Genomic DNA, 15,318 nt, shown 5'->3' on the forward strand with positions numbered 1-15,318 from the left:
AGCCAAAAATACATTTTCTTGGTTATGTGACTGCAGTGATTAAAGCTGAAATTTCTGGGTCTTGTGGATGATATCAAAGTGCGTCTTGAAACAGTTTAACAAGGACTTTGGTTTATTTAACTGAACACCCTGCTCTCAACATCCCTTACTCCTCAGCTGCATGCAGCAGCTTGTAATTCCGTATCCATCTGTCTTGGATGCAATTCTTACTTGAAGCTCTGTGGGTTTTAGCTGAAATTACATATTAATAAGAAAGTGGGAGGGAAAGCTATGGAGCTAATGTGCCCAGTTAGTTAAGAATCAAGTCACATTTTATTTACTTAAACCCATCTGTGCTTGTTTTGCCAGTAATATATTTGGTCTGCGGCCTGTGGACTATGCGGAAAGTGAAAAGATGAAGTCTGTGCTAATGATACCAGTGAAGAATGAACCATTTTCAGTTAACCAGCCCTCTCAGGTGTGTGTGGTTTTTGTTTTGCTTTTTTAAAAACCTGTAAGTTCATCCTGTAAGTATTGAAGGCCTGGACCTAGGTACAGTACATCAGCTACCTTTACAGCGAGGCTGGGAAACTATCTTGGACAATATTTCTGTAATGTATGTGGGACACATGGAAGCTATGATATTCTGTCTTATAGCTTTATCTGGGAAAACAGAGGATGTTTCTTGTAGTGTGGCTTTATTATAGGAGAATGAATGCTGTGTGATTCTTAAGTGTAGTTGATTGATCTTTGCTATTGTTGTTTTTCTGAATATTTAAATTTGTTCTACTTGCAAAACTGGCTGAAAGCAGCAGCAGTCTTTGCTCCAGGTGCTTTTTGTGTGCCTTTAAAAGGCTGCTCCAGTATCACCCTTTGTCCAACAATGAAGATATCAGCTCAGCAGCTGAAAATAGCTTTTGGAAGATTGTTGTGGGGTTTTTGTTTTTCCCCTCTTTTTGCCAAAGACTTCTTAGGACTTGTGACTAAAATCAGGTTATTCAGACTTAACAGGTTACTGTATTATGAAATGCTTTGTGGTTCTTAATGCATGATGATTAGACTGATCTGGCTGATATAAACAAGCAGTCCTAGTCATAGCCTGTTACAATCCCTCCTCATTGAGGTAATAAGATATCTGTTGGCCAAAAGTAAACTGTTGCAGCTAAATCAGCACGGATATGACTGATCATCCCACCTGTAGCAAATGCAACATGCAGCTCTTCTGACGCAAAGAAAGCACTGTGTTTGCACTTGCTTTGGGATGAGTGTGTGCCAATGGATGGTTACCAGCCCATAGGGATGACTTGTTCCAAAGCCTGAGGCTTTAGGGTAACTGGATCCTGAAGGTATGTGTGAACTGTGGAACCTGGGAGTACCTAGGGAAGACCCAGGAGCTAAAGTATCACATCCTTGTCAGCGTAAACTTGAGCAAGCAGCTGCTCTTACTCTGTATTAGTCGTGTCCGCATAAAAAATCTTAAGCGTTAATTATTTACAGGGCAATGTATTAGACACTTTTTAGTAAAAGAAAATGGAGGTGTTAATTATATAGGTTACTCAACATATTGGTAGCGTATTTGTTGGTAGTACTTCACTAAAAGCAGGAGGCTTTACTACTAGTGGGAATTTTTTTTCTCCTTCAACACTGCAGTCAGAAAGGCTCTTTACACAATGTTCAACCAGCTAAATGTGTGTACACCAGTTTCTTTAAGAAAAAAAAAAAGGCAAGGAAGAAAAAAACTAGTGCACAAGCTGTTTTGATACCTTGCATAAGCTAAATGAAGTACCTCTAATGTTAAGCTTTTTTCCTTTAGAGCTAGTTTGTTACACAGTTTTATTTACGGACCCTGTCCACTAAACTAGCCATGAATTGTTTTTCTAAATGCTTATTCTTTATTAAATAAAGATGTCAAACAAGTTATTTGCTTTCTTTATGTTCCCAAACACTCAGTTTATTGTAGGATTTTCTGTTCATGCAGGCACTGAGTCCCAGCCAGCCAAGAGATGGACCTATTGGTATACTGGGGAGCAATCTTACTTCGCGGCAACAGAAATTGCTGAACAAACTAGCAACAGTTCTGAAGGCTCGAAGGTGTACTGAATTTAACAGCAGAGGTATGTAGTCTTGTTGAAATGTCTCTGTCCACATGTAAGTAACTACAGTTTCTGCACCTTATCCTTTAAGATACTAGCTGTAACAGGTTTTTTTTATTGTTCCTAATAAGTACAGTTTCTGAAATCCCTGAATTATAGCCATAGGAGAATGATGGTGTGTTGTTGCGTGTAAACGCATATAAAGCCTGCCTGGTTACTGAGGCAGGAGACTGCCAGGGGAGCCACAGTTTGACAGTATATTGTCTGTTATTTAAAATGCCTAAGTCCTCCTCAAAGGCCTCTTCTCTTTACAGTTCGTTAGGGAAAATTAACGTTAAGGTCTCTGCTCACAGATATCCTGTAAGGTTTTTGTCTTTCAGAAGTGAGTCTTGGGGAGATGGTGCCTTTAGAAGGAGCATGTCACTGACTAAAAGTTTACAGATTTCTTCTTGCACGCGACCTTTCTTCAAAATTTGTTCTTCATTAAGACAATGGAGCCACATTATAGGAATTGGGGGTTTTTTTGTTCCCTTTGGAGGGTGGGGGAACATTGTCTGAATCCCTTCTGTCAGTTTTTCTTTTGAGAGCTGCTTCTCCTGCTTGTGAAAGAAATGCTATGGTAATTTTCCCCTACCATCTTTCACACCCTGATTACTACTCCAGAATTGAGAGCTGAGTTCTGTTAGCTTTGTCTTAAAGCAGTGAGATCTCATAGTAAGATTCCTGTCAAAGTTAAATATGACTTTAAAAGGACTGAAAAAAAAAATACTAACCTATAAACTGGAGCGTCCTTTGAAAATCTAGGTGTTAGCTTAAAACTCTAAAAACATGACTTCCCTTTTTCACAGCAAGTATATTTTGAAACCCACAAAATTTCTAATAGCACTTCTACTTGCTTGTTTCTTGGTCTCAAAAAACACATTGTGCTGGGAAGAGTGGCTGATAAATTATTATAGTCTGTTTATTTGTTAAATGGTTACTGATTGCTTTTCAGCTAGGCATGGTTCTGATTTTTATGTGCTTTTAGTTCTACTGATGTCATCTTTCTCCTAGTAACTCATCTTGTTATCCCTGATGTTCCAATGCCAAGTACTGTCGAATGTATGATGGCTGTTCTGACTGGATGTTGGGTCCTCAAGTTTGACTGTAAGTATTAAATATATGGGATTCTTCAGGCTTCTTAACCAGAAACTGTAGATTGCGTTCCAGAGAAAATTGTCTTTTTCAACTACTGCCGTAATATCGATACTAGCTTAACATAAAGTGTGGGGGTTTTGTTTTTTAATCTCCTGGATGACCGGAGATTTAATTAAATACAACTACGCCTTCCTTGGCAAATATATGCATTTCATTAATAGATGTATTGGGTAGGTCATACCCTAAGCATCAGTGAGGAGTGAATTTATTCATTGCTACATTAAGAGCAGTTTGGAAGACTATGGAAAATATCCTGGGAAAAGAGGAAGGAATGTGTTAAACTCTTGGATTTCTTGTAAACTGCTTCCATTGAAATTGATAGGAAACTTTTGCTTGCTTTAGGCCTGTAGGAAGGCAAGGTGTTGCCTACTTACATATAAGCTGAGATCTGTTGAAAGTTATGACTTCTAACCAAAGTTATGCTGTCAACTGATCATAACCCCTGTTTGTACGTTCTGTTAAAAGTTCTCTATTTGTTCAAAAAGTTGCCAGGCTCTGTGCAGTCATAGGCTCAGGCAGATCAAATGTATACCTGACTTCCGATGCCATTTCTGTACCCGTGAACCCTGCGGACTGGAGTGCTCTTCAACTAAAACAGTAACCTCCAACAGGACTTGCATAGTGTCTCCTTAGCATGTAAGCAGTTGTTTTGATGTCATCTTTCATGTGACCTGTAATTAGTTTTTATACAATGCGTGTTTTGCTGTACAGCTGTTCTGTGGACTTACACCCCAAATTCAGGGTCTTATTAATTCTTTCTAATGTATTTCTTAGTATCTGCATTCGCAGTAGTTGTAAAAGCCATCTTCTTCCCCTTGACCTTTATGGCTAAGTCCTTTCAGCTAATAAGTACACTACAAATGAGTTAATTATCCATGGAAAACTCACAGACAAATTTCATTCCAGTTTTCTACTGTGTGACTAAACACCAGAATATAAGGAGTTCTTAATGGTCTAAATTTTCCAGTCACTAATGTTTATGAAGGCACTGCTTAAAGCTTCAAAAGCTGCATACTAGTTTTTCACATGAAGCTCATAATCAGACTCTTTTAGCATTGGACCCTTTTTTCAGAGTGTTCACTTGGCTTCCTGATAGTCAGTGGATTTGTTCTATGCTTTTTTTAAAAGGGTCTGTTGAATTCTGTCCTCTCAGAAATGTTTTCTGCAGCACCTACAGTGGCTTGTGTTTATGGCCTTAAAAGCATTTGCAAAAGGAAAATATTGTGTTGACTTTGTGGTGTGATTCTTACAAATAGGAGTAGCTTCTTGGTGAATATGTAACATGGAGAAATACTGTTTATGCTTAAGCAAGCAGATGGATGTATTAGCCTCCAGACACTTTGTTGATAAGAAGAAGGGAGATGGCTTCCTGTCTGGAAGTAGGGATGCAGCAGGAAACTTGGAAGGCCTAGAAGTGATGTTTGGGTTGTATAACTAGTAAGGGCATGTTCAGGTGCTCTGGAACAATATTGTGTTTAACTAAGACTGGATAATATGTTTCTGGGGTGAATCACTTTGCGGTTTCTTGGGTTCTCTCAGTTCAGGAGGTCTGCATACCTTCTCTCATGTGCTAGGGTGGTTTTCCTTTATTTAATTGTATCTTCTTGCTAGTCAGATGCTTAGAAAACTTAACTGAGAGGCAGGGAGATTTAATTAGTGACACTTGAATTTAAATCTTTGTGGAAGAACTTTTATATTTAGAAGTGATTGGAAAAGAAAAAAATAAATAAAATGGTGTAGAGGTTATTCAGGGAATTTTTTTTTTTTTGCAGCCAAGTTTTATGTTGTCAGTACTGATTAGTACAATCCTGACTGCTAATGCTCCCAGCTTAGTAAGCAACATACTACTTAAAAGCAAGTGATTCTCCTCCCTAGTGGGAAATGTTAGTAATAACTCATGGGGTCTGATGCAGCTAAGTGCCTATAATTAACAGCACCACTCCATCTGTTCCCACCAGTCTGTTATTAGTCTTCTTCAGAGTCATTACAAGTTAAAGATTGTTATAACAAATAATGGGACTCCTGCTGATGGAACATTTGTCTAGGAAAGAGAGGTCTTTGCTTTTCTTTTCCATAATTTCCTCTCTTTATTTATCATGGCTTTTTGACTTCTAGTTGGATAAGTTTCCTTAAATGTGATACAAACTTCCGAAAGTGTTTGCATATTCTGTCTTCCGTCAAAGCCTCTGCAAATAAATTGAAGTTGTTGCTTACAGTTCAGTGTTGTAAACCTTTCGTGTAAAGTAAATTCATGTTCAAAAACTTCACTGAAATATATGAAAAAACAAAGCTCAGTGTGGCACTTAATGAAATGCTGACTCTGCGTAAGTGAGTATTTGAATGTTTTTTACTACAAGGTAAGCTGTGTAAGTTATATGTATAGCCTACACATAATTATACCACTTTTTAAAAAATCCTTGCATGCTTGCAAAAAACAGCATTACATTTAAGAGTACGTTTCTTTTGTTAACTCTTTTGTTATAGCAGGCTTTCAAGCTGTATTTCTCTAATAAAAAGCAATTGCCGTTTTTGTATAAATCTATGGTGCTTCTGTTTACATGTGTCTACACACAGATACAGTATACATTTAGTATCAGGAGAGAGGTAATGTGGAATTTTCCAGCAGAGTTTGGGCTAAATGTAAGACCTCTAAGTATTAGAGAGCCAAGATTCAAAAACATATCTTCAGTTTTGGGGTTCCCTTTCATCCTCAGGTAGAAGATTAGGATGAAAGGATGTCACCACTGAGCAGTACTAGATCTTCACAGAAGAAAAATTTCACTTCACCTGTTGCAGTTCTATATTTTCCATATATAATACAATGTCAGCAATATATCCACTTCCACAGCAGCGCAGAATTCAGCTGAGACCCTGTTGTCACTGTGCTCCTTGCCCTTGGCCATATCTTTCATTAGTTTCATTATTTTATTGCCTTCATTATTTCTGGGACGGTAATAGGGAACAAAGTAGCATATCATTATCCTTCTGCAAGAAGGCTGAGACAAAGATTCAAATATCACTGTATTTCCTCTCTGCCTCTTGTAGAGCATGGAATAGTGTAATTAAAACCAGCAGAAGTCTTTAATAGCTTTTCAGCTTTGTTTTTCTTAAACTGATTGTCATCTGTTAAAGAAGGGAATGAAAGATGATCTCAGTAACGATATGCATTGAAACAAGCTTGCATCAGTCTTTGCAGTGAAGTGTCTGGCAGAATTCTAAGCATCTGATTGCTTATTCCTTCATTTGTTGTGCTTACCTGGAGCACCAGCAGTGATTTGGCTCTGATTGTTTAAAAGAATGCAAAAAACCCCCTGCTTTTCCTGTAAGGACTCGGAACGACTGGGAGTTGACTGGAAGAGCTAGGGGATTGCATGACTGACGTTTCAAGGCAAAAACATCTTTCTGAATTCCTTGGAGCAATATGCCCCTCCTTGTTTAGGCTATTAGACAAGGGGAATGCAAAGCTGCTGGAGCTGACTGTTTCTCAGGCTGGACTGTCTCTCTGCCGTGCGTGAACATCTTTTAGATAACAGGCTGCTACTCAACAAATCCCTCCCTCCTGAAAACAGCTCAAAACTTTTGATCACCAGTTTCACACTTGTTTTGCAGTTGGAGACTTACTTCAACTGCCTCATTCTACAAAAGGATTTTGCTAGAAATACCAAATGTGCATATGCATATTCTTCTTGTATTGGATATATGGCAGAGGGGAATGTTTCACATCACCACGGTCTAAACTTCCGTGCTCCTACAGTGTCTGCACCTCCTGGAAAGGAGGAGTGAAACAGTTTTGCTTCAGTGTTGGCATAAGTTCAGACTGAAGCTGCTGGAGTTTGCAGAGGAGAAACTGGGGGCAAGGATGTCTTCAGTGTGGTGTGTGCCTTTGTCTGCAGAACTGGGAAGTGGGCTGGTTTGAAATAAGGTCTAAACGAAAAGGAAACCATGTTTCCACTACTGCCTCTGTTTTCTGTCATCCAGATGTTCAGTTTTTTATATTTGGAGATTCTTTTGTTCTAATTAACTTTTAGTTTGAAGAAAACATTACATTAAGGAAGCCCATTGTAAGGAAGAGGATGGGGAATATTGCCTCATTATGTGCAAAGTGACAGGATCCAGAGTGAGAGGATGAGTGCTTTCAGGGGAATTTAACCTGACCTCTGCACCTTAGGAATGGCTACCTCCAGTCACTTTGGTCAGTCTGGAAAATAGCTGCAGCAAACAGTCATTTCTTAAGGAAGATAGGACACTTGGGGGTTTATGTGAAGTAATAGTTTTCATATTACATGCTTGTAGCTTCTGGGAATTGAGGACTCCCTTAGCATCTCTCCATCATGTTTGATATGTATCACCTAGATTAACTTGTTAACTCCCATTCTTAACTAGATTTGTTTTAGTCTCTGCAGCATTTTGTGGTGTTTCCATGTGTTGGAAAAAATGGACTGCTCTTGTTCCACCAAGTGAGATCTTGATGTCACTCCATGAAAATCTGTGATTCTGAATTTACTTTATAAGCATATCAGAGACAATATAAAAATTCTTTTCTGTGCTGTAGCTGAGACCAGTAATGTTGTCGATGAAAGCAATTTGAAGCTACCCAATGACAAATTCCCCCTAAGGCTTTCTCTCAGTCCAAGTTTCCTCCTTTTCTAGGAAATTAATCTCATCAAGTTTAACTCAATCTGCATGTAAGTCTTAAAACACAGCACAGAGTGAGCTGAGGAAACTTCAGTTGCAATCTCTACCAGATCGTAGATCTGTGTTATTTTATCTTTGTTGCTCTTGTGTATTTCTAAATTACTTTTAGCTGTTCTAAGAGATTTTTGGGACTAACCCCTGCTCTTTGCTTTATTAATGCAAATCCAACAAAACTCCACTAGGGCTAATTGAGTTACTGAGAGCTACCCGTGGGTATCTGTGGGTGATTACAACTTGTTCTTGGCAACCAGTTCTTTTTATGCTTCATCCTGTTTAAATTGTTTCTGCTGATGCAGATAGTTTTGTTATAAACCACTAAGACTTACATAAATAAAGAATATAGGGTTCTGATCTTAAATATTGCAAATAATTATTTCTTTATTTTCAGTACTAGTAGCTAGAGTTGTATCAGGTCAATTAATGATAATGCTGGAGTGGGCACCCTTTTAACCTGCTTGTTCCTTGTATGCTGGAGAAGGTAGGGGCAGCTGTTCAGTGAAGTAATAAGGATCAGTGTAAGTAGTGATGCTTTACTGATCTTGCTAATGAGGGAAAAAAATGAGCAGTATTCTCTTTGCCAAATGTTGTGGCATCAAGCTAAAATGCGGTTGTATTAAGCTAAAACCTTTTTCTGCAGTATTTTCCAGGAACTTTAATGCAGGCTTGGTTTTTAGTAGAATTTGGTGCAAATGATCTTGTTTATATCCACAAATTGCAAGCATGAAATCAGCTATTTAAGAGGCTTTTAAACTTCTAATATACTGTATTTCTAAGGGAGGACCTTCCATGATCCCTCTGCACTTGTGATCTTGCCCCAGTATGATGTTCTGTCAGACAAGTGTTATTAAGGAGTGCTTGCACGCTTGAACTGGACATTGCAAAGCAGCTCTGGTCCATCTGAAATGGAAAAATGCCATTTGCCTTGGTACACGTCTTACCCTTTTGCAGGTAACTGATCCAACTGCTGTGATTAAACTAGAGGACCATTAAACCGTAGTTATGATAATCACCCTCTTCGTGTTAGGGAAGAAAACATGTTAGATTAATAAACTTGATCAACCTCGAACCTAGAAAGTCCACAGCTCTTATTGGCAATAGTATCAAGAAATCAAGACTGGCTGAGATCCTCACTTGAGTGATTTTATTTTTATAACAGAACAGGCTAGATTTTCAGTCAGGCTCACCTGTGAAAAATGCCCAGACTGCAAATGTGGGAAGGAAAACAACATAACCCTGATCTCTACCTCCTCCTAAAATTACAGGTTTCTTCTCAAAAGTAAGTTTAGTTTCCCCTCCATTTTCAAAGAGCTTCTTTAGGGATGTCCCTGTCCTTACAAGATTCAGTCCTGTTCTGATTTTTTTTTCATAAGTACTTAAGATTTCCATCGCAATTTCAGAAGGGAGGTGGCATGGTATTGATGGTGGCCTGATCACTTTTTAATTAGGATAATAGCAATTCTTTTTTTCAGTCAGTTCATTTGTCGAGTGTTTTGGCATCATGTCCTCACCGGTGGCTTTTCAATACAGTGCCAAACAAATGAGATTTTGTAATCTCAGGCGAGTTCTGGGAATCGATTTAACATGGCTCCTGTTTGAAGTTAAAGGACGCTACACCTCTGACTTAAATCACGGTGCTGTAAGGTCAGCAGAGCTTCTAGAAATGTCCCTGTAAAGGTAGCAGAGTGATATACCTTTTGAGTACAGTATGGAATTTTGTTCTTATTTTATATCCTCTTAATCAGGATGGCACTCAGTCAGATGGAGAGACTATTAAAAGGGAGCTATCATGTTATCCAGCCACTTATATATGTTAGCAGGTTTCAAATTAATAATGTCTACTCAAGAAAAAGACCTGGGCTTTCCTGTGGTGAACTCAGCTTAGCACTCAGTTGTCAAAATAAATTCCCTACCTGTATAAAAAAAGGTTGCTAGGGCCTACAGTATGGTCTAATCTTCTGTTTGTATCACTACTCTTAAGTGTCAAAATGAGCTGTGGTTTTGCTTTCGGGGTTTTTTTGGTTTGTTTTTGGTGTGGTTTTTTTGGTGTTTTGTTTTTTTTTTTGTTTTGTTTTTTTCTTAGTACAAGGTCATCTTGTGGTGGTTCTACCATCTATTAGAAGAATTATAAAGCCTGTACATGCCTGGTACTCCAATTGGATGCAATAGTCTAAGTGAGGTTCTCAAAGACAGCATAATCAGTTTGGGTGGCATTATGGCATCATTTAGGAGTCACTGCATCTGAAAATGATAATGCAAAATTAGTGATATAAAAGCAATTGACCTGCCACTAAGTTTTGTATGGAGAGGGGGGAAAAAGGAGGGTCAAATAAGAACCTTTTGTTTAGACAAAGGCATAATGAATGAGGTAGAAACACAGCTTGAGCCCTCTGTCATTTTATCTCAAATATGAGAACGGGGATATTTCCCTTTTTTGTTTCACTTATTTCATTTTTCATTATCGTATGTGAATCTTTTAATTCTTTAATAAAAAAAAATCTCTAGTAAGCAGGAGTTGCTCACGAGAAATTAGCAATTTGCAAAGAAATCAGTCTGAACAAAGTCTGCAGTTAAAGTGCATACAGGTCTCTATGACTTTTACTGGAAAAAGTATTCCTTTTTCTAGTAAGGAAGCTTTCCTCTATGGATAGATATTCCTTGATGGTTCACCTTAGGGTTGTAAGCACCTTCCTCAAAGATCAGTTGCTAACTGCATCAGTTCTCTGAATACATTGCTAGGCCATGCCATTTGCCTCATTTCCTTCTGCCTAAGGCTCTCCTTTCGCTGTTACCCTGCCTGCGTTGTCTTGTCTCTTTCCAAGTGATGCTCTTGCTATGGATTAGCTGTGCTGTTGATGGTAAGATTGACGTGAAGTATGTTGAAGCCTAGAGCACCACCTCTTCTGAGCTTGAGGATTCCAATGACTTTCTTTCTTCTTTTGCTACCTGCATGTAGATAGTGTTAGATGACACTGCTTGAAATGTCCCTGAGCACAATGGTTCCAAAAAGCATTTGTTCTTATATATCAAATATGACAAGACCTATGAGTCAGAGCAAGTTTTGCTTCTACATCTTGCATGAAAAATACATTCGGGAATTGAAAACGTACTGTTTTTCCATCACCAAAAAGCATACAGAGTCTGTCGCTTCGCAAAGGGGTGCGTGCATGGGCCTAGCAATGTTGCTGCTTAACATACGTTAAAGGAGAACACCTGGGCGCTGAGAACTCATGTTCAGAGGGTTTTATCCTACCTCGAGTGCATAGCTTTTGTGCCACAGATGTGTTGAGACACAGATCTCTTGTGATTCTAGCTGGTTAAGAAAAGTTAAAATTAATGAGAATGCTGGTCATGCAGACACTGGCTAGACAAATGGTCTGTTTGCATATTTCCAGTTTTTCAAGGGAACATGTTTATCTTGTGGTTCTTTATAGATACAGTGAAAATAGGACACATGTAGATGAGTCTCTCTTCTTGCTCTCTTGGGAGGATTGTCATTACGTGTGACAAGGAACTTTGAAGTGTACAGATTCCTTGGAGGACTTGGCAGTGTAAAATGGACAGACGTGTGTATGCAAAACTGACATAACCTATTTTGCATTCCTTGCTAAAATAGACATTCCACTAACATTATCCACTTTCATTACTCTTTTTTTTTTTTTTTTCTTCCAGGGAAGTAACAGTACAAAAAGACAGTCTTTTGTATTCATTCAATCTTGTATTACTTTTGTATCAAAATTGCTTCATTTACTGATGCTGGAACTGGATGCTCAACTTGTGATGTACTCCTTGTAGGAAACACCTCAGCTCTGTAGTGAAAGTCTTTGAAATTGAGCTTTTGATAGTAGATTGAAATAAAACATGCTCTTAATGAATGGACAGTTCCATTCTGAAGAGTAGATGAGATAGTTTTTCCTTTATTGTAAGTGGCATCCTTTAACACCTGTATATTCTTGGAAGGAAGGAATAGCTGTGTAAGTTAGAGGCAAATTGACACAAGAAGTCTTGTTGAGTTGTGATGATAAAAAAAAAAAAAACAACTTTTAGATTTATTTTTGAGTTATGAGTACTTTGAAAATAAGTTATCAGTATTCACTGCTGTTATCAATATTGAATACATAGGTTGCTTTTCCAGAAAATACATTACTAGAGTGCCCTTCTAGTCTTATACGAGTTCATGTTAACTTTCCCTGAAGGAATGAACAAGTGCAAATAATCAACCTGATCCTCATACATGGAGAGAGATCTGTATTGTCATGGTGTTCAGACAGTTGTGGTTTTCTGTATAGGTTTATCTTTTTTGCTCTAAGTACATTGGAGGACTTCTAGTAAGTAAAATATTAATTCCCATTGCATTTTGTGAGTTTGTATCAACTGTTGGTAAATTACTAACACTTGGCTTTTCAGTTCTCTCTAGACTAGATATTCCTATCTATTGGCTTCTTATTGCCATGGTATCCAAGTACCTTTGTCAGTGATGCTTCTCTTCATAGTCTTGAGATTTCTTCCTTTTTAGGATCAAAGCCCTGCATTGTACTTCTGATTTTGTTCAGTTTGTATTTTTTTAATACTGTAGGTTTCACGTTTGCACAGTGGAAATAAGTTGCCTGAGTAAGAAATGCTGTGCAAGGAGTGAGGTATACTACTTTTAAGCTTTACAACCTTGACAACATTGTAAATCCTCACGGAACAGTTTTTGAAATCAGCTTTGCAAACTTTTTTCTTGGATAATCCTTATTAATGAGTGCAACGTATGTGCAGTCAAAATGTTCCATCCTTGAATGGGTGACCACAGCAAATTCTCTCTCCAAAGTGAGGTCAGGTAGTACGTTTAACTGATGTTAGTCTGATACATTAGTATCAGTGCATTCTGTATGGGAAAAAATAGCTAGCCTTAAAACAAGGTAAAACCGCACTGACTCTAAAAGACAATCTCATTATGCAGCAGTGGTAACAAAAATGAATGCCACCGTTAAACCCTAGCATAAATCTCCAGTTCGTGCTGATCTTGGAGACCTTGAAATCCCATCTGATTTGTTATTTTGAGGCCATAGCTGTTCGGAAACAGCTTTGTGCTTGCTTTGTAATTGCTCTTTATCAGGCAATTGCTTCCATTTCATAACCACAGAGTTGGTTCTACATGCTGACTTTAAGCTTCCAAATGATCAGCAATTTGACATGTGACATTAAGTGGTTGACCTTTAGTGGGTAAAGAGGAAAAGCTAATAATTCCCAGTGTTTACAGCACTGATTTTAGCGTGATATTGCTTCTCTCCATCTAACTTGCATCTTCAACCACTGTCGTAAATTTTTTCAAGTCTAAAAGCAAATCGTTAAAGCACACAAGCTTTGATGCTATGTGGATGCAATGTTTTGCACTGTGGGTAATCCTTTTATCATAGTGCCACTCTTTCATCCCTAAAATGACATGCAAGCCTCTGTTAAAACATAGGCTCTCTAATCTTTGCCTTCCTTATTGTGTTTTTTGTAGGGGTACAAGCCTGTCTACAAACCACAGTACGAGAACAAGAAGAGAAGTATGAAATCCAAGGTGGCCCACAAAGAGGCCGGCTCAACAGAGAACAGCTGGTGGGTTTTATTGCTTGAGACAGATTGTCTTAATGACCTTGGGTTCATGCATTTTTGCCCTTTGCCACATGGGCAGGTGCAGCAGATGTGAAATTTTAATGGGGTCTTGTACAGAAATTTGATTATGTGCAAGGTGACCAAAAGAACTGTGAACACCCATAAAACTGTCATTTTTCTCTCTTACTGGATATGTTATTATAACCTTGTCACAGGGAATGCTGCATTACATTCATGGGAGAAGCCGTATGGGACAGGAAGTGAACCTGCTTTTGCTTTCCCTGCTCAGCTTTTAGAACCTAGTTGAAATTACCTGAAAGTTGAAAGAAAAGATGTTTTTATTACTTCTTTTTTACATATAGGGCCACTTTTATATTTATCTGGGTTATTTCTGGTTACTTTCTGGATTATGCTGGAGAAGCTCATTAGATATATCGTAACAGTAGCTGTAAATATTCCTAGCTCATAGTTAAACTCTGTTGTCTTGGAAAATATTTAAACATAAGCAAGAATTTACAAGCAAGCTTGTCTTGATTGCATACCTATACTGAGGGCCTTGCATGTTAAGTTAGGGTTCTAGCTTCCACTGTTGGTTATTTTAAATTCTAGTTTTTGATAGGCACTGGTTGTTCCTTTCCACTTTTTTTTCCTGTGTGCTCAGTTGTGAAGTATTTCTACTTTTTTTTTTTCCTACTTCCACTTAGCTGCCTAAGTTGTTTGATGGATGCTACTTCTATTTTTTGGGATCTTTCAACCGTCACCAGAAGAGTGATCTTGTGGAGCTGGTCAAAGCAGCAGGAGGACAAATTCTGGTTAGGCAGCCCAAACCAGACAGCGATGTGACGCAGACAATCAACACAGTGGCTTACCATGCGGAATCTACTTCTGACCAGAGATTTTGCACTCAATATGTAATCTACGATGTGTCTTCTAAATTCAAGCCGGAGAAAATTCGTCAGGGCAAAGTCTGGATGGCCCCCTCCAGCTGGCTTATAGACTGTGCGATGTCATTTCAGCTCCTGCCTGTAAAATAAATATCAGTGTCTCACCAGGAAGGTTTTGAAATGTGGTGAATCTTGAGCGGTTGGAACACTCTGGTAAATACTGTTCTGAAGCTATGATTTATGTTTTGCACTTAGGAATACAGGAGAGCTTTGACCATTTAAATGAGTTACTAAGTTCACTGATACGCTGGAATAAATGAACTTGCAGTGGAGGAGAGAGATAAATATACTGCATTGAAAAGTGTGCCCTGCGTTATTTAGCGTGTTTTATTTTTGCATTTAACTTGTGTAATAATGACTGACATTTTGCAACTAAGATTTTGCAAAATTAAACCTTTTGCATTCTTGATTTTTAAACCAGCCATTCCTAGGTGACAGTGACTCCATTTCTTTTCTGCTTAGTATCCATTGACAGGAATCTACTGTATGTGTCAAGATTTCCCAGCCAGGAATTGGTATTTTTTAAAAAAAAGGACTCTCTGCATTTGAACCTAGTCATTTGCCTGTATAGACATCTCTTCTGTCAGACAACATGTGGTGTCTCAACTTCTTACAACTGAATTTTGCAGGAAATTCTTGGCACGGCATAAGCCTTGTAGAAGTTAGAGTAGAGCTAGTGGCCTGAATTCATTTGAAAGCAGACCATTTTGAAAACACTGTCTTTGAAAATCTTGCTCTGAAATTCCTTATTTGTAGCAAGAGTAATGCTTATTCACCTCTGTCTTCTTCCACACTTGTAAAATTGTAACTCGAATTAGATTCTCTTT

The 15,318-nt window shown here is 38.3% G+C and overlaps 1 protein-coding gene across 1 annotated transcript; it reads left to right on the forward strand.

Annotated features, from left to right (window-relative positions):
- Window positions 1-348: 348 nt before the first annotated feature.
- Window positions 349-14,581, forward strand: BARD1 (BRCA1 associated RING domain 1; the record flags this gene model as incomplete). Its single annotated transcript, XM_010078193.1, has 5 exons — window positions 349-457; window positions 1,958-2,093; window positions 3,126-3,218; window positions 13,453-13,550; window positions 14,252-14,581. Coding segments are annotated over 5 exons (766 nt in total), but the record flags the coding sequence as incomplete, so codon positions are not given.
- Between the last annotated feature and the right edge of the window lie 737 nt (window positions 14,582-15,318).

The sequence above is a fragment of the Pterocles gutturalis genome, unplaced genomic scaffold (assembly GCF_000699245.1).
Source record: "Pterocles gutturalis isolate BGI_N339 unplaced genomic scaffold, ASM69924v1 scaffold34398, whole genome shotgun sequence".
Classification (NCBI taxonomy): Eukaryota; Metazoa; Chordata; class Aves; order Pterocliformes; family Pteroclidae; genus Pterocles; species Pterocles gutturalis.